The 20,439-nt window shown below is 45.6% G+C and overlaps 1 protein-coding gene across 11 annotated transcripts in view; it reads left to right on the forward strand.

The window, feature by feature from the left end:
* Positions 1–20,439, forward strand: part of CACNA1B (calcium voltage-gated channel subunit alpha1 B) — a 474,760-nt gene that overhangs the window by 432,432 nt on the left and 21,889 nt on the right. For 8 of the 11 annotated variants that reach the window (XM_074973540.1, XM_074973544.1, XM_074973546.1 and 5 more), the window contains 4 exons: positions 12,447–12,555; positions 15,331–15,438; positions 16,788–16,945; positions 19,698–19,825. In XM_074973540.1, the coding sequence (XP_074829641.1) occupies positions 12,447–12,555; positions 15,331–15,438; positions 16,788–16,945; positions 19,698–19,825 (503 nt within the window). The remainder of the gene's footprint in view (positions 1–12,446; positions 12,556–15,330; positions 15,439–16,787; positions 16,946–19,697; positions 19,826–20,439) is intronic. The other 3 variants (XM_074973542.1, XM_074973545.1, XM_074973551.1) reach the window with 1 other exon arrangement.

A 20,439-nucleotide genomic window follows, 5' to 3' on the forward strand; every position in this document is an offset into this window, starting at 1 on the left:
CTTCCTTTCCAGTCCACTTGCGGGGTGGGAAGTGGAGTTAATAAGCAGTTTACACTACCAATACAACTCCACTTATTTTTGTATATCTCTGGCTAGCCTTTTAGTTGTGTGGTGGTTTTTTTTTCCTTTTAATTAGTTCAAAGTCATTAGGGTAGGCCGGACCGTAGGCGGTAGCAAGTTATTAAATACAGCCAATACCATAAATGCTCCCTAATACACTCATGGAAATAACTGCACACAAATCAAACCATTTTGGGCCAAAGGAAAAAGAGAAATCACATATAATTTGTCCTAAACAAGGTTTTAATTAAACCACAAGACACATTACATTCAAAAATATGTTAGTTGCTACATTTCAGACCCTGCTGTGGAGAGTGTGGTAGAAATGCAGAGATAAATTAGATTGACTTTATAAAGCGCGGTCCAGGATTCCAGCCAATTCCCTCCCATTAGTTTCAGCGAGACTTGCGCTGCTACCACCAAATTCTGCATGAAATTTGCATTTGGCGAGGGCTTCATTAGGAATATTTCTTTAGCTTTGGTTCTCATGCCTTCAAAGGGATTTTCAACAGCATGCAGGACTGGCCTAACTCTGCTCCCATTAAAGACAATGGGAGTTTTTACTGTTGACTTCAGTGGAAACAGAATTAGGCCAGCATTGAGCGTTTTTGAAAATCCCACTCATCCACCCTGAGCTTTGCTTGGTGTGACAGGTTGGAATGAACCCAGACCACATCATACCTCCAAGCGTCACCTGATTTCTCATTTAAACTATGTGACACTGCGTTTCAGTAGCAGTTCCCTATGAGATGGGCCTACGCCAAACCCCCAGAGCCGGTTCCCGCCCCCTGAATTTCATAAGGCATGTAAATATCAACCAAAGTTTCAAATAAATATTTTCCACATAGCCCTTCCCTATTGTAATGTATTTCCCCTCTATCGGACAAAGTGAGAAGAAGGTAAGAATAGTTGGCTTGGAGGAGGCTTTTGGATTCAGTATTACGCGAATGATCAGTTAGGTAGCTTTTCTGTGTGCATCTTGCTATGCTCCTGGCATAAAATGTGAGTACTCCGAAGGGGGGTATCTATTATGAATATATAGTAATGGCCAATATATAGTAAACATCCTTATAAAAACTTTGCAGACACATGATCAATTTTTAAACTTCCATATTTCAGCCATTTAAAATATCCATTGGTTTTATATATATATATATACACCCACACACAGAAAGGGTGACATTTGCAAAAGTGGCCACCATTTTTTTAAGTGTGTCTACTTTAGAGGCCCAAAGTCGCAGTGAGCTTGATTTTTCAGAGCTGCTGGGTTTTTGTTTTTGTGGGTTTTTTGGCCACTTTCTGTATATGCTTTTTAGAGCATATGTATGTACACACACACCCCAGAAGCATAATATTTCAATTGTATTACTTTTTCCTACCTCTCTACATTAAAAATAGCCAATAAGTGTGTTTAAAACATACATTTTAACAGGGTTATTGGCTGCTTGTAATTCTGCATTGTTTAGAGGCTGTATTTGTTGTTGTTTAACCTATATATACCAACTTCTATCCAGGCTGAGACCTTAGATACTTATCTGCCCTCATTCATCACTAGAAAGTTCTTTTTACATTAGTCTTCCTACATGCAGTTTAATTTATGTCTGTATTTATATACCTTTCCCATAACATTTAGGTACCTTTGAGTATTTTTTTAAAATACACCCACTTGTTTCTTCCACCCTTACTTTTTACTCATCAAGTAACAGCTCTCCATGGCAGGGATGTAACTGAGTCCCATAAGTAGAGACGGGTCCAAGCTGTGAAGTTCAGATTTACAGTCAGACTTTCTCTGAGTTGAAGGTGGTCAGATATATTGTTCCACTTTGGCTCACTATAGAATAGGTCCAAGCTCTGGAGTTTACACCTGGATCTTGATTTGAATTCCCCCCAAAGTACAGGAGGGTTCGATCAGTCATTGCAGGTTGGGCTCATCCCCACTGATAGCAGTAGCAGTGTTACTAGGGCGGGGATCAGCAACCTTTGGCCCGCGGCCCTCCAGGGTAAGCCCCCTGGCAGGCCGGGCTGGTTCGTTTACTTGCTGCGTCTGCAGGTTTGGCCGATTGTGGCTCCCACTGGCCGCAGTTCGCAGCTCCAGGCCAATGGGGGCTGCAGGAAGCGGCGGCCAGCACGTCCCTCGGCCCGTGCCACTTCCCGCAGCCCCCATTGGCCTGGAGCGGCAAACCGCGGCCAGTGGGAGCTGCAGTCGGCTGAACCTGCGGATGCGGCAGGTGAACAAACCGGCCCAGCCTGCCAGGGGTCTTACCCTGGCGGGCCGCGGGCCAAAGGTTGCCAATCCCTATACTAGGCATTTCACTAGTTTAATTTTTAAAAATCCATGCTTTCACTAATAATGACATTGGCTTTCATTGCCTCTCTCCTCCATTTTTATTAACTGATGCGACTAGGAAGAGCATGTGCGAGGAGACATGGTTGTGCTGAAAATCTGCACTCATATTAACACTACATATGAATGATTGCATTCAGTTGCCCTAGACTCCAGTGGTTTCCAAGTGGTCATTGTCTACCTGGGGTTACCATTGCTGTTCACCACGATCTGTTTGTAACTGATGGGAAAACTCAGTGTGACCGACAGTTGGCCCCACTTGAGGCATAGTGCAACCATCCACGCTCGGCTACACGCACATGTTTCAGATCACAAACAAATCTGCTTTCTAAGAAGCCAGAAAATAAGTAAATAACAATTCAAATGACACCCTCTAATTGTGCAACCGTAGCTCAGAGACAGCCAGTGAAAGGAGTCAATGTTTTGTCTCTGCCCTCCCCTGTTCTCTCACTGTCAGTAAAAGTCTGTTTTCTGTTCTGTTGGGCAAAAGGTTTTTTTCCCTCTTTGTCCCTCTTTGACTCTCTCTTTGATTGCAAAGATCTGGGCAGCCTGTATGGGTTTGTCCCTGTCTCTATCTGTTGGCCTTCTCGATAGTTCAGTGTTGTTTGTCGTTTGTTTATTTTCTCCAGACTTCGGGGCTACTGTTTCTTTCCGTCAAATTTCTTTTCTTTTCTTTTTTTAATTTGTTTATTTTGTTCCTCCTTTGTGAACTGTTCTCCTTGGTTAGCAAGACCAATCCCTGCAGAGTTGTTATGCACGTGGCTTGCTGCTTGCCTTGATATTCATGCATGGGAGTCTTTTAGTTCCTTGTTCTGACACTCCTCAGGTGACAGGAGAGCTTTATCCCAAGAGACACTGGGCGTTCGAAAGAAGAAGGCCACTTTCCTCCACATGGCTGGGGCTGGGGTTGGGGAAAGTGGCACTTTGGCTCCTTCCAATTGATTAAAGTTCTAGTGGTTGCAGAGTTTCAAATCAGAACCTTTGGTCCATTTAGCAGAGTTTACTGAGAATTCATTGTAGTCCTGTACAGGCCTTGTGAGTTTGCCAGCAACCACGGAGAGTGCTGGTCCCAGTTTTTTGGCAAAAGATGCAGATTTGGCGACACCGACATGTTTTGTGAGCTCGCGTCAGTTTCGCCAAACTGTTCTTGTTAAGAACAAAACAAAACTACAAAATAATCAACTTGTTCTATGATGACACTTTTGAAACAAAATGTTTTGGTTCAAAGCAACATTTTGTTTGTTTATTAAAAATACAAAAACCTTTACAAATGTCCAAAAATTAAAGAAAACATTTCCTTTGGATTGAATGAATTGTTTCATTTTTAACAAAATAGAAATATTTTGTATCAGGTTGAATGGAATGTTTAGTTTGACCAGAAACTTCTTCTTCTTTTTTTTTTTTTTTACTTTTAGATTTGCTGAAAATTCAAAAAAAAATTTTTTTTGGTCAATTTCTTTAAAACTACCAGCAAACAGAGAAAAAATCCATTATTTGCGTGGCTCTAGTTATGGGTCTCCCTGCTTTTTATAACGCACACGGGGAGCATGGAAGCTTCTAAACATTGGTGTTTTTAGCAGGTTTGTAGACAAATAATCCTGGATAACCCCACCCTTGTGTGTATGTACACGTACATGCACGCCTGGAAAAATTGCATAGGAAAATGGTCAGTGCATTATCTGAATACATTAAAAGATTTTGTGGCTGCAATGGTTGCATGCATCTTGGTGCTCGTGGTGCTCTCTCTTGAAAATCTGTCCTTCATGAATTTTCAAGGCAAGACAGTGAGCATTCCAACAGCGTGCTTAGTCAGCTGGCAGAACTGGCGCCCAAGCGTTTGCAGTCATTGTAAACAGCTATTGACAACGGCATTTTCAGCATGGGTCTGGTTTTGTACATCCCAGAGTTTCTGATGTATCTGCAGAGAAACTGGGGAAAGGAAACCCAACCAGCGCAACGCCCTCTGTGTACTTGGCAATGCATTGCTATTGAGCTGATGCCAAAGTGCCATAGTGATTGACAGAAGTAATGGAGTAATGGTCTCAAGTTGCAGTGGGGGAGGTTTAGGTTGGATATTAGGAAAAACTTTTTCACTATGAGGGTGGTGAAACACTGGAATGCGTTACCTAGGGAGGTGGTGGAATCTCCTTCCCTAGAAGTTTTTAAGGTCAGGCTTGACAAAGCCCTGGCTGGGATGATTTAGTCGGGGATCGGTCCTGCTTTGAGCAGGGGGTTGAACTAGATGACCTCCTGAGGTCCCTTCCAACCCTGATATTCTATGATTCTATGATTTAGAATTTGGAGGAGGGGTTTCAGTTTGATTTGAGTCGGGGTGTGACTCTTGAGCATAAAGCCATTAGGCTTGGAAAGATTTTGATTTTGATTGGTCAACGTCGATTTCACTGTACACACACAAACCGATGGAAAAAATATTTCCATAGGTAATAGTGGGAATGTACGGATAGGCAAAGTAAGCAAAATGATGCTTGAGAATGTATTGGAGTTTGATTTAAGGCTATTTACTTCATATATTTTGACATAGGATGTTTACCGGTTATAAAGCCTTAATTTTTTGACTCATCAATATTATCCCTCGAAATTATTTTTTTAAAAAATTGAATTCTGCCAAGCCTCAATGTAACATCAACTGTTTAGCTTATTCCAGGAATATCCAAACGTTGCCCTGCTGAGGGTCACACTGACAATTTGCCAAGAATACACGGTGCATCCCCTTACCTTGCCCATCTTGAACCACAGGTGCAGCCCATGGTGACTACAAATTCCAGCATGCAATGCTTCATCTTGTTCTGAGTAACTCTCTGTTGGCCCAAAGGTTGAGCCTTGCACACCGAGATTGTAGTGCCCATGGGCTATACTTTAGAACTTCTTAGGCCATATCAAACTGGCCAGACTGGCTTTGGGGACACCCGGCAAATATTCTCCTTTGCCATCCTAGGTCCATCATTGTCATGTGATTGTGGTAACTTTATCCCATACTGGTTTTTGTTTTCTTCCTTCCCAAGCTTTGTGTCAAAAATGAGGCCAGCAGAATTTGGATGTCTGGATTAGGCTGTGAATGATTCTAAACGAATCACAGACTTTAACTGGTCTCTGTGCTAACTAGCTGATCATTCTGCCTTCTCCGAGCAGTGTTCGTCTGGGGAAATGCAATGACTAGCCAGTCAAAAGACAGGGCATTAAATAAGTCAGAGCATAATATTACAACTAGAACAGGGTTAATTATTCATAGCAAATAATTTATTCAACAAATTCAGACTCTTTTTCTGCTAGCAGACTGTCCATAAGCAGTTCTCAATTCTTTTGAATGTATTCACTGTTAGGAAGCATTCCCCCCTCCCTCAGTGATTTTTGTCCCATAAATTGCCCATGAGTAGTTCAAAGTGAGTTTTCAGTATCCAAAATTTAAGTGGTGTTAGCTAGTTTTAATAGGATACACAGAGCACATGGTATTTTTTTTTCCATTGACATTTGGATGAGTGCAACAGTGAGTCAGATTCCCCATACACATACTCATGTTTACAATTCACTTCCGTGCAGAGGGTCTATAGGAAGCCTATGTGCCACTTAAATCTCACTTAAGCCCTGAGACGTATAGGCTGTATAGTAGCCCTCTACACTGAGATGATTTGCCCCTAACATTCTTTAATATGTGCTTAAAATTCTCTGTCTCCACTGGAATTCCTGTAAGAAAAAGATTTTCAGGAGATTATTTGCTGAAAGTAAACATGAAATTGGCACAAATTCAGGCAAGGTCAGTTCTGTATTCTACTTGAATGAACGTCTGTGCACATTTAGTTAGTTAGTTAGTTAGTTGCCCAGCTCTAGTTACAACCCCTGTTAATAGCTGAGGAATGTCTGACTTGCTCATCTCCTGGAGCAAGAAATGCTACAAATGTAGTCCATGCTCCAGTCTGTAATTGGCTGTTATCTTGTTATCTGGTTGCTCCCCCTTCTGTGATGTAGAGAGTTAATTAGGTTTCAGAGTAGCAGCCGTGTTAGTCTGTATCCACAAAAAGAACAGGAGGACTTGTGGCACCTTAGAGACTAACAAATTTATTTGAGCATAAGCTTTCATGAGCTACAGCTCACTTCATCGGGTGTGAGCTGTAGCTCACGAAAGCTTATGCTCAAATAAATTTGTTAGTCTCTAAGGTGCCACAAATACTCCTTTTCTTTTTTTAGAGTTAATTAGGATGTTCTAGAGAGAATATCACAGCCCAGCCCCTGAGGCCTTTCACTGCAGAAACATTAACAAGATCTTCTGATACATTAGTTAGGTTCCTCTTGTTAGCCTCTGTTCTGCTCATATTGAGAAGGGAGAGTGACTCTGAAACTGCCTAATTAAGATCTGGGGATTGAGGAGGTTTGTCTGGCACAGGTTAGGAAATCAGGAACTAGATCTCCATCTCCTACCTGATACTTCTCTTCAAACTCCATTTGAGGAATGAAGTGTAGGAAGGGGAATGGCAAAAGGAGCAGAGAAATCTATTTCTGCCAGGCACCGAGATCTAGTGTGGCTTTTCTCTTTGTCCAAGGTAGTCTTCTTCCCCCATTTAATTAGTGTAGCTAACCACACTTTTCATTTGTGGCAGGCAGTCCCACGTTGATCCTGGAGTGGAGTGAACTCCTTACTGGAGTCTCGGAGCATTGTGATCCCTTAACATCTGTATCAACACGCTCGTATGTTTTCCTTTGAAATCTGGAGTAATGGAAAAATGCTGCAAATCAGACCCTTCCCCTCCTCCCTCCAGTTCCTTATGGCAAATTTTTGAATCACACTTCAAAGCAGCAGGCAGTGCCAAGGCTCAGTGGGTCACAGAGTGAGGACAGCAGTTCTGAAATAAAGTGGGGATTTTTTTGGTTTTGAGTGGGGCATGAAGAGCAGAGGGGCTAGATAATGCTGCCCCCTCTCTCACGGAGCATGCTCGTTAGCTTTCATAGGGTTACAGTGATGTAAGGTTCCCTTGTTGTGCCAGAGAGGAGTGGAGAGGGTTAGTTCGGTCTCTGTAATGTGAACCTACTTCCGGCCACTGTGGAAGGTATCAGATAAGATAAGGTGTGCAAGTGTAGGAACCGTCTCAGAAACTTTAAGCAACATTTTGATATTTTTCTCAGCATGGGGGTTGTAGGTGCTGATTACATGGTTTTCAGAAGTGTTGAGCATACACAGCTCTCATGGACTCCAGTGGGAGTTTTGGACACTCAGCACCTTTGAAAATCAGGCCCCTAAAGTGTAAGCAATGGCATGTGTTAGGGATGTATTAGCAGGAGTGTTGTAAGCAAGACACGAGAAGTAATTCTTCTGCTCTACTCCATGCTGATTAGGCCTCAGCTGGAGTAGTGTGTCCAGTTCTGGGCGCCACTTTTCAGGAAAGATGTGGACAATTTGGAGAAAGTCCAGTGAAGAACAACAAAAATTATTACGAGTCTAGAAAACATGACCTGTGAGAGAAGATTGGGTTTGTTTAGTCTGGAGAAGAGAAGACTGAGGGGGGGGACATGATAACAGTTTTCAAGTACATAAAAATTTGTTACAAGGAGGAGGGAGAAAAAATGTTCTCCTTAACCTCTGAGGATAGGACAAGAAGCAATGGGCTTAAATTGCAGCAAGGGCGGTTTAGGTTGGACATTAGGTAAAACTTCCTAACTGACTGGGTGGTTAAGCACTGGAATAAATTGCCTAGGGAGGTTCTGAAATCTCCATCATTGGAGATTTTTAAGAGCAGATTAGACAAACACCTACCAGGGATGATACTTAGTCCTGCCATGAGTGCAGGGGACTGGACTAGATGACCCCTCGAGGTCCCTTCCCGTCCTACAATTCTATGATTTCTGTGTGGCAGGGCCTAGCATCATTGCAGGTAGATGAGGCTTTTAAATGGGAGGAAGAAAAAAATAAATATGTGGTACATATTAAGAACTGCGAGGTGCTGTAACTGGAGAAAAATGTTACTTTAAAGAGATATTTGTTGTTTATGTTGCAAGATAAGACAATATGAATCAGCTTGTCCAGTGTGAACTATATGTTTCTAGGAGCCTGAGCAGACTCATGCTGAGATGGGTGCTGGTGGAGTTAGTGAAAGGACTGGGCGTCTCTCCTAACAAACCTGACCCCTGAGTGCTTATTCAGCATAACAGTGGGTAGCCCCCAAATAAGGGGAATCAACCATAGAAAGGGTCTGATTTTTCCTCTCCCTTTTCTCCAGGGATGCATTCAGAAAGAGGTGGCTGCTCTAAGTAGATGATTTAAAACCATTGCAATAAACAAACCCAAATCTTACTATAGAGAGATAATGAGAGCACTTCATTCATGTGCATTACAGGTTGCTATCCTGTCTTCTGCTCTTTGGGAAGGAGTCATTCAAGAAGGGGATTTGGAGTCAGGACTCTTTGACTTCTGTTCCTGGCTCTGCTATTGACTCTCTTTGTGATCTTGGGGAAGTCACTTCACTTCTCTGCCTTATGGGAACAATAATAACCTGCCTCGGACAGGGGTAGTGAGGCTTATGGTCGGAATGTGCATGCTCAGCAAGGCATTGCAGGGAGTGCAAAGAGACTTTCCTTGCCCAGTGGCTAACTACAGTCCCACTGGAGGGCACGCACACTGATCCTTGCTATCAGCTGGAGGAGCTGGATGGCTGACAGACAGAAGGCCCTGGTCTTGTCCATCCTCTCTCCTGGCTGGGTGGGGAGGGCCATGATTGTGGCACACTTTGCAGTGGTGCTGGAGCTAGCGCTGCAGTTTGTGCTTCCCCCAGGAGGGAGCCTGGTTGAGTCTGCTGGACTCCCTACACCACCTCTGACATTAACAGCCAGATTTTAGTTCCAAATGAATATCTGTAAAGTGCTTTGAGATCCTCAGATGAAAAATGCTGTACAAGGGCTAAAAGTTATTCTTGACTTTCAGTGCCATGGCTGGCATGTATTGATAACATGTCCAATCAGAAATAACCCACACTGGGTCACTCTAGAGGGGTTGGCATTAGGTCATCCTGTTAGTTTGCCCTGTCTGGCTGTAAAGGCTATGTATGACTCCTCAAGGCAAGGCAGCCAGTCACATCACTCCTGTTCTTGAGAAGTATGGGAGTTACAATGGGGCACGGACAATAAATATGGAGGGCCACATGTCCAGGTGGGCCTCTAGCACTGCACCCAGCGAACACCGGTTTGCATGTACATGGGAACGCCCGTTTGCTCAGTTATCCGTGCTGTACCACACGTCTGTTTGTGTGTGCCCTTTGAGAGGGCACCTCTAAAATCCCATCAGCACTGATTGAAATTTGCGAGGAAGGGCCTCCGTACAGCGGAGACATGTCAGTTCACAGTGTGGGCTACATTTTGCCCTCTGTGCACAAGCACTCCTCCTCTTGGGAATCAACTCTGCTAGGTCTATGGGGAGACCCAGGTTTTGCAGTCCCAGTTCTCAGGAGGATGGAGCTCTCCTCGGAGGAATTATTTCTCACCTGCTTGGTCTTCATTTCCATGCATCTTCTTTCTCTCTCCATCTCTTAACTCTCTCTCTCTCTCTCACTGAAGTAGGATTCAGTGGGACTCTTTCAGTAAGTTAACCACCGGATTGCACTGAACACACTACGTTTGCGCTAACCTTTGGCGTGCTGAAGGAGGATATTCCAACCAAGGCGCTATTCGGTTTTACACAATTGAACAGACGAAATTTGTGGAGCTTTGCCAGCATTTGATATTGCCTTTGAATTACATGGGGAGGAAACTCTCAGCTTTGATTTCGTTATCCCTCATGTCAATACACTGAGGAGAACCCCTTGTCCTTGTTTTAAAGGGGGTTCTGTTAGGTTGTGATGGTTTCGCTTAGCTCATTGATTACTAGAGTAGACCTGTAGGGGGCAGAGTGGGTTGCTGCACAAGCCTTTCGCCCCAGTAGACATGGGATCAGAGCCTAACATGTAAAATGAACGTGGGGGTCTCAGCTCTTTCCAGTGCTTGTTCACCATAGACAAAGATAATGTGCCAAAAGGGTGCCCCAGCCCCACTTTATGTCAGCAGGGCTCAGAATAGTGTTTAAAGTCCTAACACGCCTATCCCTGCCCTTCTGAGTGCTGGCCAGTGTCTCTGAGCGATCGAGTATTTATTTTATCTGTAACAGCTCTTCCCCCACTCCTGTGTGGCAGCTGGCACTGTGTGTGTAGCCCCTTGCCACACAAGTAGCTGGGAGGGTTCGAGGTTGAGGGCTGATGAAGCTAATGAGAGGAGTTTTTTGTTCTGGATCAGATGCAAACACATGCACAGGTTAACACTCCAGTTTCCTTAAGCAACCAGTGTTGTTTAAACAGGACAGGCTGGATTTCTCCCATTACGCTTTATGGTGGTACAATTCCATTGACGCCACAGGAGTTACTCCTAGGTTACCCGTACACAGCAGCTGCCGGTGCTTCCTCGCACCGGCAGACAGTCAGACTAAAATTGTCTAAAAGCAGTAGTGTGGCCCCGGCGGCAGCTTGGACTAGCTGCCCCGAGTACGGTCTCACCCGACGCCCTGAGTACGTAGCTGGGCAGCTAGCCTGAGCGGCCGCCCCGCTGCTGGTGTGAGTGTGCCAACACGGGCAGAGAGAGTGCACGGCTCTCTACCCGAGCTGGGATGCCCGCTACCAGCTGTGGTGTAGACATACCCCCGTTTGCGCTCCTAGAAGTGAACAGGGCAATCAGGCTCAGCCATTTTTACCTCAGTTCCAGCCTCTCTGTGGTTGCGTTTGATGCGACTCCTAAATCAATGTTCAGTTTATACCACTGGGAAATAAAATTTCTGAGATTTCCCCCCCCAAAGAGTCCAAACTGATGGTGGAAAAGGAGGACGAAATATTAACGTAAGAGTCCTGCCCTTTTCTACAAAGAGCAGTTTAATGATTAGAGCCAAGGACAGAGCATAAAGACCCCTACAGAATCCGAATCCCAGCTTTGGAGTCTCTGATAAAAGTCTCTGGGTAACACTTTCAAAAGCACCTGAGTGACTTAGGAGCCTACGGCCATGTCTACACTGGCACTTTTGTTGGTATAACTTCCATCGCTCAGGGATGTGGAAAAACACCCCCCTGAGTGACATAAGTGACACCGACAGAAGCACCAGTGAGGACAGCGCTATGTCAGATGGGAGATGGTCTCCTGCAGACATGGCTACCACCACTCGTTTGGGGTAGTTCCATTATGCCGCCGGGAGAGCTCTTTCCTGTCGGCAGAGCACGTGGGGCGAGACAGCAGCGTGACTGTGTGCATGTTCAGGGCACTCCATGTCTCCCAGCTAGTCTCACTGCAGTGACGTTGCACTCACTGACCCCACAAGGGAGTTGCCCTTGCAGTGTCGACCTGCTCACCCTTCAGACCGACTTGAGGCTGCCAGGTCCTGCTTGTGGCTCTTTGTCTCTGTGCTACAGCCTCACTGTGGGAAGCAGCTGCGTGGAACAGGTAACACCCAGTGGGAGGCGTGTGGCTGGAGTCAGCTGTAGAGTGTTCTCCTTAATGTGCCATGTCACCAGGGAGGAGAGGAGAGCTATGCCTCTTGCCTGGCTAGCGGGGACCCTGGCCGAGTGACTTTCCTTAGACATACACAAGGGTGGGACTGGTTTGGTTGAAGCATCAGTAGCTGCGGGAAGGGCTCGGCTGCTGCGGTGCTTCTGTTGCCCGAACCAGGACACCTGGCGGGAGATTAGGGTAGGATGATAGGTAGCTGTTGCCCAGGGAGATCAAATTGATCCAGCTCGAGACAAAATATACTCCTCTGAGGGCAGCATGAATGCTGGCAAATCCCAGTCTCAGAACTTTGCGGTGAGCCCTCTGGTTCCGCAGCCTTCCAGAAAAGAAGCCACCCTCCCCAGAGGCAAGGCTGCGTCTCCCAGCACGCGAACGGCGAGCGTTTCCAAATTGCACATACTGGTGATTTTGCTATTGTAAGAATCAGGGGGATGGCTGATCACCCTAGAAGGGGCAGCGCAGAGGGTGGGGGAGGGACAGCGCCAGCTGGTACTGACGGCAACTCTGCTTCATTCCTCAGCGCCTGGTGCGGATGAACATGCCGATCTCAGACCCGGACTTAACGGTCCACTTCACTTCCACGCTGATGGCCTTGATCCGGACCGCTCTAGAAATCAAACTCGCGTCAGGTGAGAGGGGAGATGAGAGGGAGACGTGCGCGAATGTGAGCGTGAGTTCAGAAGCTAGCTTGCAGCAAGGTTATTGTGCCGAGAGGGCCAGCCTGCTAAGCCAAAGGAAGGGGACGTGATGAAGGAGGAGTTCCATAGAGGAAGTGGGAGGATCCTCTAGCCAATTACCTCCACCTCCTAAAAGGGAAGGTAGACTGATGGATTTTGGACTGGGAGACCCCAGCTCTGCTCTGACTCAGGGTACGTCTACACAGCAGCTGGGAGGTGTAATTCTCAGCCCGCGTTGATGTAAATGTGCACGGCTGCAGCAGCACGGCCGGCAGCTGGGGCGAGCTGCCCGAGAACGCACCCAGACGGGTGGGTGTGACTGTGCAGCACTAGCCCGAGCCGCCACCCGTGCAGCTGCCGCTCCCCTGCTGATTTCAGCCTGCTCACTGGAGCAGAGCTCGCGCGTTTCTCTGTGTGAGCTGGGAATTGCACCTCCTGGCTGCAGTGCAGACGTACCCTCGGTGCATGTCCTCGACAAGTCACTTCACCGCTCTGTGAGGCTTTGTAAACGGAGAACATGACTTGTTCACCTGAGTAAATGGCTTTGAGATGAAAAGCCCCAGGCAAGCACCAAGCGTTGTGATTTTTTTTTAAAAAAACAACCCTGACTCCTTAGGTTTTATTGCCTTAGCCAGGCCAGTAGGAAGAAAAACCTCTTCCTGCTAATGATCCTGTCTGCTGGTAGTGGAAGCCACAAGTCTGCAAGCTCTGACCTATATTATGCTCGGAGATAAAATTCAATTATGTAAATGCTTAATCAGGCAGATACATGGCTTCCCAATTAAACAATACAATATAATAAAATCTATCAAACTCTACCTTGGATTATTAGCTTGTTTAATCCACCTTCGAAGCTGTGGAAGTGGCCAGAGCTCTTTTATGGTCATGTATAATGTCAAACCTAAAGGGAGGACAAAACATGTCCCTGTGGTTAAGATGCAGGGCTGGGAGTCAGGAGAGGTGGGTTCTGTTCTTGGCTAACTGAATGAGACTGAGGATCTCGGCCTACATGACTTGCCCAAAGGTATTTAGGCACCTAACTCCTATTGAAATCAATGGGAGTGAAGAGCCTTAAACACCTGTGAGGCTCTACATCTTCACCTCTTTGTGATACTTACTTAGCTCATAGTAGGGCTGGATGCTTTAGCTCATGAATGCACTTTTGAGATCTTGGGGTGGAAATTGCTCTAGGGCAGTGGTCCCCAATCTTTTTACCTTGCACCTGCCTTACTCCTGTCCGCAACACACGCCTCCAGAGGCGGGGGCAGGGCTGGGAGCGGAGCCTTGGCTGAGGGCTGAGGCCAGCAGCTGGGACCCCAGGAATGGGGCTGGCAGCTGCGGCCAGCAGCCAGGGCTGGGGCCAGGAGCAGAGATGGGTGGTGCTCCCTCCCCGTCCCCGCCACCTGTGGGGGCTGGTCTGGGCCTCACCCATGCTCCCCTGAACATTCTCTGTGCCTGGGGGGACACGCCCCACAGTTTGGAGACCTCTGCTATAGGGGACAAAATATTATGGTCCAATGGATCTAGGCTGACTGACACCGGCAGAGTATCTGACCATGTAACTTTAAAGCAAGTGTTAAGGACTGTCTCATTTCTTAGGGGCCAGGACCCTCCTTCACATTAATAAGCCTGCGTGTGAAGGGGACAGTTGAGCCCTGAGAGCCTGTGTCATTTTCTTACATTTCATTGCTGATCTGTCAGGCCAAGTCATTTCATTGAGGGTGACTGTCTGCAAGATCTTTGGCCCTATGCAAACAGGAACCAACAAATAGGACACTTTCCACAGAAGGGGATTTGAGGGGGTACAGGTAGTCAGGGGCATGGATTTGAGGTTCTGGATTTGGCCTTACCTATTATTACCTGGTTGGTTTGGATTTTAAGGTTTCCCCTGCCAAATGTAGTTGAGAGTGGCTGGTAGGACAAACACTGTGACAGGTGGCATGCTCCAAACACTGTTGGAATAGCAAACGCTATAAGAGCGATAATAGTCTCCTCCCTTTGCTTTTCTTGTAGAAAATCCATCTCAGTCATAGAGAGAAACTACTCAGCCTCATTCTGTGTAATTTAGCCACTTGGGAACCAGCTTGTAATCTCATAAATACTTGAATCATTCTCAGCCCGCATGTCGAGAACCCACTTTGGCCTTTTTAACGGTCTCGCTATCCTTGTGTTTGGTTTTATAGCATCTATTTGATGATGATGTTATATAATTGTCTTTTAATTTTTTGTGTGTGTGCTGCCCCACCACACCCACCCTGGTGAGGGGCGGGAGGGAAGCGCGTGGGGGGGAGTGTTTATATAATAGCTTAAGCCCACTGTTATTTCATAGTCAGATTGTTTTCTGCTGTGGCTTCATTGTGTCCCTCAGAAGCAGCTAATGATGTGACAAGTCTAAAAGAGAAGGACATTGTTCAGGTTACAGGGTAACAGTGGCAGTGCAACCAGATCAAACTGGTCCCTGAAATATTGTACAGGTCAGACTGAGTCCGTTCCAGAACTCACACACTGGTTTATAGTGGGGAGGGCTAGCACCACCGTTAATATCAGTGGTGAAGCTGATCCTGACTCGGTATTCTGGGAAGAAGGCAGGGGGAATGGATTTGGAAAAGACAGGATCTGTTCACATGGTAGCTTGCTCGTTCATTTGAGGTACAAATGAGGAAAGTACGTGTGCGATGTATAGTCGTTCGCTCTCAGCTTCATTTGCCTTTTTTGCCCCCTGCCCAGCGGGTGTGAAGCAGCACCAGTGTGATGCTGAGCTGAGGAAAGAGATCTCTTTGGTTTGGCCCAATCTGTCTCAGAAGACATTGGACTTGTTGGTGCCGCCCCATAAACGTAAGTGCTAACTAAGGATCCTTTTCCCCTTAGAAGCAATGCAGAGACATGAACTCAAAAACCCATTCCAGGAGCCACAGAAATCCAGGTTCTTCCCCTCTCGTGGATGGTGCCCAGAGCCAACCCTAGGTGTGCACTGCAGTCTAGCTGACATAGTACAGAAGCCCATTTCATCCTCTGCCTGGCGTTTCCTTCAGATGTCACCTCTGGAACGCTCGCAGTCCCGTGTCCCTATCCCTCAGTCGTAAGAATCCCAAGGTCACTCCCAGGCATGGGTCTCAAAACTTTATGTCCTAGTGCCTCTTGCCTGAGCCAGTAGATTATTTGCATTGTGGACAAAGATAATACATAGAGGCCAGAAGAGAGCAATGCCTTGTCCAGCCTCTTCAAGAGAGATTTCTTTGTCATGCAGCAGTCTTGCTTCCTGTAGTTTTATCTCCTTCCAGTCTGGCTCCTGCAGGTCAGGGGAGCAATTTCTACCATCTGGGTTCTGTCTGCATTCAAAAAAAGTGAAGAGAAGGATGTTAAAGGCTGCAAAGAGCCCATGTAATAGGAAGAGGGGTTGGTACTAAAAGCTTAATCTCCCCTAAGGATGGCCTGTGGGAGTATGTTGAGAAAATGGAAAGTTTGAAATTCTCTTGATTGGCAAAAGTAAGGGCTCTGAATCCCCTGGCTTGCTGATTAACGAGAAACAGCCCCGTCCAATCAGGGCAGCCTTAACTGAGAAAGGTATGGTGCTAAGCTGCACGACAGGGAGAGGTCAGTGATAGAACTGTAAAACAAAAACAAACAAAAAAGCCATCTGGAAAAATGAAATACAATTTAAATGTATATTAGCCCATTATTCCCCTGTTGATGATAATATAATGAAAGAAAAATAAGGCCTTTCTGACGATAAAAATGCTGGCTGCAGATCTGGTATTAATTTAAATGTTCTTTTCTGTCTCCCATTCTTACACCAGCATACAGGTTTACTTGCCTAGGGCACCCTTCCTGTAACATATCCCTAAATATTTTCAACAGAGAGCAAAGCTAGGGTGTGGGTGGCTTCAAAAGCGGGTGCTGTGACCCTCAGAGAGCGGAAAGGCAACAATGGTCAGGGACAGAATGAAGGAAAAGGAAAATTGCTAAGCTGAAGAAGTCTGTTCTAACCATTTCTTTCCCTCTTGTCTCTCTTTCTCCTCCTCCTTCTTCACTTCTAATGTGATGTCCTATGTGTCTTGTCCATTGGACATTTCCCCCATTTAAATAATTTCTTCCCTTTCCCTCCATTTCTGACACCTGTTCCTTCTTTCCCCCTCTCCATCTGACTCTCCTTTCTGCTTTTCAACTCCCGTTTCCTAATCCAGCTGACGAAATGACTGTGGGGAAGGTCTATGCCGCTCTCATGATATTCGACTTCTACAAGCAGAATAAAAACAGCAGGGAACAAGTGCACCAGCCACCTGGAGGTCTTTGCCAGGTACCCAGCAGCAAGACGCTGTTCCCTCTTCTCACTCCCACCAAGGTGCATGGGCATCTCACGATCATTTATACTAGCAATGAGCAAACCCCAGAAAGTCTAGAGGTCCCATTCCATCCAGCACCTGAAATTTGGGATGCTTCTCCAAGCCTTTTTGCATTTTCAGCGCATCTTGGAAGTGAAAAATCTCATTTAGTTTCTAACCCTTCCTAATTTCAGCGGAGCTGGAAATACCTTGGGTAAAATTTCCAAAAGCACCTAAGTGATTTAGGAGTTTATGTCTCATTAAATGACAATGAGATTTAGGTGACTAGGAGTAATCTTTTCAAAAGCATTAAAACGTGCTTAGGCCCTTGGGAACCCAAGACCCATTGAAAGTCCGTGAGATTTAGGCTCCCAAGTGCTGCCACTTTTGAAAAATGGAACTTAGGCACTGCTGAAAATTTTACTCCTTGAAAATATCTCCACCCATGGAGCTTGGGCACTTCCACTTCCTATCCTGGCCGGAACTGAGAGGACCGAGGTGCATGTAGCCTGGTAAATTTTGAGAGTGTGAGATTGCACTTGTTGCTGCCGCCAGGTCTTCCCCCAGATGGCTGTACAGATCCTGCGGTTGAGTGTGGGACACACAGACAGAGACTTGATGATGTTTTAGGTAATACTGGCAAGTGTCACTGAAATTCTAGACGAAGGAAAGAAAGCACAATAAAGATAACAACATTTCCCAGATCATGCAGATTTGTGGTGATTGACACACTTACAACATCATGGAAACTGATTACAGTAAAGACAGGAGAAAAATCAGTGCTGCTCGCTGTGACACTTACCACAAGAAGAAGGTGCTGGTCTAGGCTTCCTGCCTAGTTGCCCGTGTCATCATCCTGGTGAGCCAGCTAGGAATGGGACTGACAATCTTTTATGCACCTTTTTCCATTCCACTCACATACATCTGGGACCATATCTAATTAAGTCTCAGCCCCCTACTCATATTTGATATACTGAGAGATCAGTTTTAGGGTTGGGATTGTCCATATGTGATATTCCAGTTGACCATAATTACATTTCCAACAGTTGCTGTGAGTCCCTTTCCCGATAGTTTCGGTACATCAATGCAGTTACCTTTTATTGTAAAAAGCCCCGAAGATGTGGCCATCTCTTCATTTGTGGTTTACCCTAGGTACACGGCTAACCTATCACAAGATACAGATTGCTGTATTTAACCCTAAGTCAAGCACATATTTCATAACCTTTGGTCAAGTAGATAATATTTATGCTAACTGCCAATAGGCACTGCACAAACACCGAACAAAGAGAGTGTCCCTGCCCTAGGGAGCGCGCGCTTGGAATCCATTAGACATTAGATTTCAGCCTTGAGCATGCCACCCTGTACTAGGCCTGACTCTAAGCACTTAATGCTTAAGACCTATCGCCAAGTCTATTTTTAATACATGTATTTTGGTTTTTCTACTTGCTGTTGCAGCTTCAGTAACTTCCATTATTATGTCTATAAGCATGCTTTACAGATAAGGTATATTTTACCCAAAACTGTAGTCCCTCCAAGATCAGGTCAGGTGTCAACAGTCAACAATGACAAACGAGTAAAAACTTTATGCAAACAGTGAGAAAGATTTGGCTTGAGTTTGGGGCCAAGGTTTGGATTGATTCTTATTGTAGCCAAGCTAGTTCATCTGTCCCTGTTTATCACACTTACTTTTGCTCAGTAATCGTTCCACAGCTCACAAGCACAGCATTTTGTTAGTGGGCTAAATCCTGCGGTTCTTTCTCAGAATTTAAACCCAGCTCCCATTGACTTCAAAAGGCCTTGTGACTGAATAAGATCTGAAAGAATGATCCCCATGCTTTGTCCATGTTCACATCTTAAGGTCATAGGATAAAATCTTGGCCATACTGAAATCAGTGGCAAAACTCCCACTGACTTTAAATGGGCCAGGATTTCATCTATAAAGCGTATAATATGGTCACAGGGTCACTCAGTTAACGCCAAGCCAGGATGATGGGTGAATTTCATTGGTACCATGAAGCCCTAAATCAGAAACACGGCCTTGGGATTGAAACCTTGGGAATTCCTGAAGTAACAAGCACCTAGTAGACTTCAGGGTGATGTTACAGCAGCTGAGTACACATGCAATTTACAGCATGCATCTGTCAACAGAGAGACATCTCTATGAAGGCAGCGTGAGGGTATTTCAGTACGAGACTCGGCATCACAGACTGAGATCTGAGTTAGCACCTGACCCTTTAAGCTGTGGGACCTTTTGAGGTTGACTCAAAACCATATAATTTTATTCTGTTTGATCTGAAAATTGATGTGTAGCTAAAACCATTCCTCCCAAATAGTCTGTCTTGTGAACTATAAAAGGCTTGGCTACTGTGCTATGGAAACGAACCGGAAAGAGTGAAAGAAACCATTTTTAAAATGTGAATTTAGTGCCGGAACAAGGTGCCAGATTGACATCCCCGGAGGCTGATATGCTTCTGTTTGCCCACAGAATGTGTACAGCAAGGACAGTGGCAATGCATGCTTCCTTTATACTTTCCCAGCAACGTGCCTCATCCCTGATATATAGGGACCTCTTTTAAGGTCCATGTGGCCCTCTCAGCATGTGGCCTATACACAGAGAATGCCAGTGAAGGGGGCAATTAGTGCTGGTTGCGATCTTGGAACAGGGCTTCGATAATGTGGACACCATTAAGAATGTGACTAGGAAAGACCACACCCCACATTCTCCAAGCAGCTGTAGCTTTCTCACTGATGCCCTCTCTTTATGCATTGCAGACTGGACCAGTGTCGTTGTTCCACCCCTTGAAAGCAACCCTGGAGCAAACCCAGCCTCTGGTGTTCAACCACGCTAAAGCATTCCTCCGCCAGAAAAGTTGCACCTCGCTCAACAATGGGGGCACATTGTGAGTAGTCCCCCGGCTTCCCACAATTACCTTAGACTGCGGTGGCCCCCACGATGATTTCTCCGTAATTCTCTGATTTCTCCGTATTTGAGCCAGCCCCCTTATGCAGTCTGCATTTCATAACTTCCCACCATTGCTAGTTTGTGTTTTCGGGCTCCGGGAGCTTGGAATATTGCAAAAATTGCCCAGTGAACGTTCATTGATTCTAAAGAGTCTTGGAGTCAAAGAATGCCCCCAAGATATGACAGGACTTAATGTCAGTGGGAGTTTCCATGCATGGTACTGAGAAGGGCAGAATCTGGCCCTCGTTTCCTGTAGCCAGACAATACAATCTCTGCACAATACACATGCAAAACCCTTTTTGCCACAATTGTCCCCAGTGCCCTCCCTACTTCCTGCCCTCCTTGTGTGTTAGATTTGTGTGGGTCACTCATGCCACTGACTTTCAACAATAGACCTCTGAGATGTAAATACATTAATACGACCATATTTTCCCCGACTGGTTGATAAACCTGTAACTGTAAAAACCTAGGGGTAAATTTATCCCTGATACAGCTTTGCTGCCTTCATTTGCGTTACACCACAGAGGAATTTGACCAATAACATTTAAGATT

Source organism: Natator depressus, chromosome 16 (assembly GCF_965152275.1).
Source record: "Natator depressus isolate rNatDep1 chromosome 16, rNatDep2.hap1, whole genome shotgun sequence".
Lineage (NCBI taxonomy): Eukaryota > Metazoa > Chordata > Testudines > Cheloniidae > Natator > Natator depressus.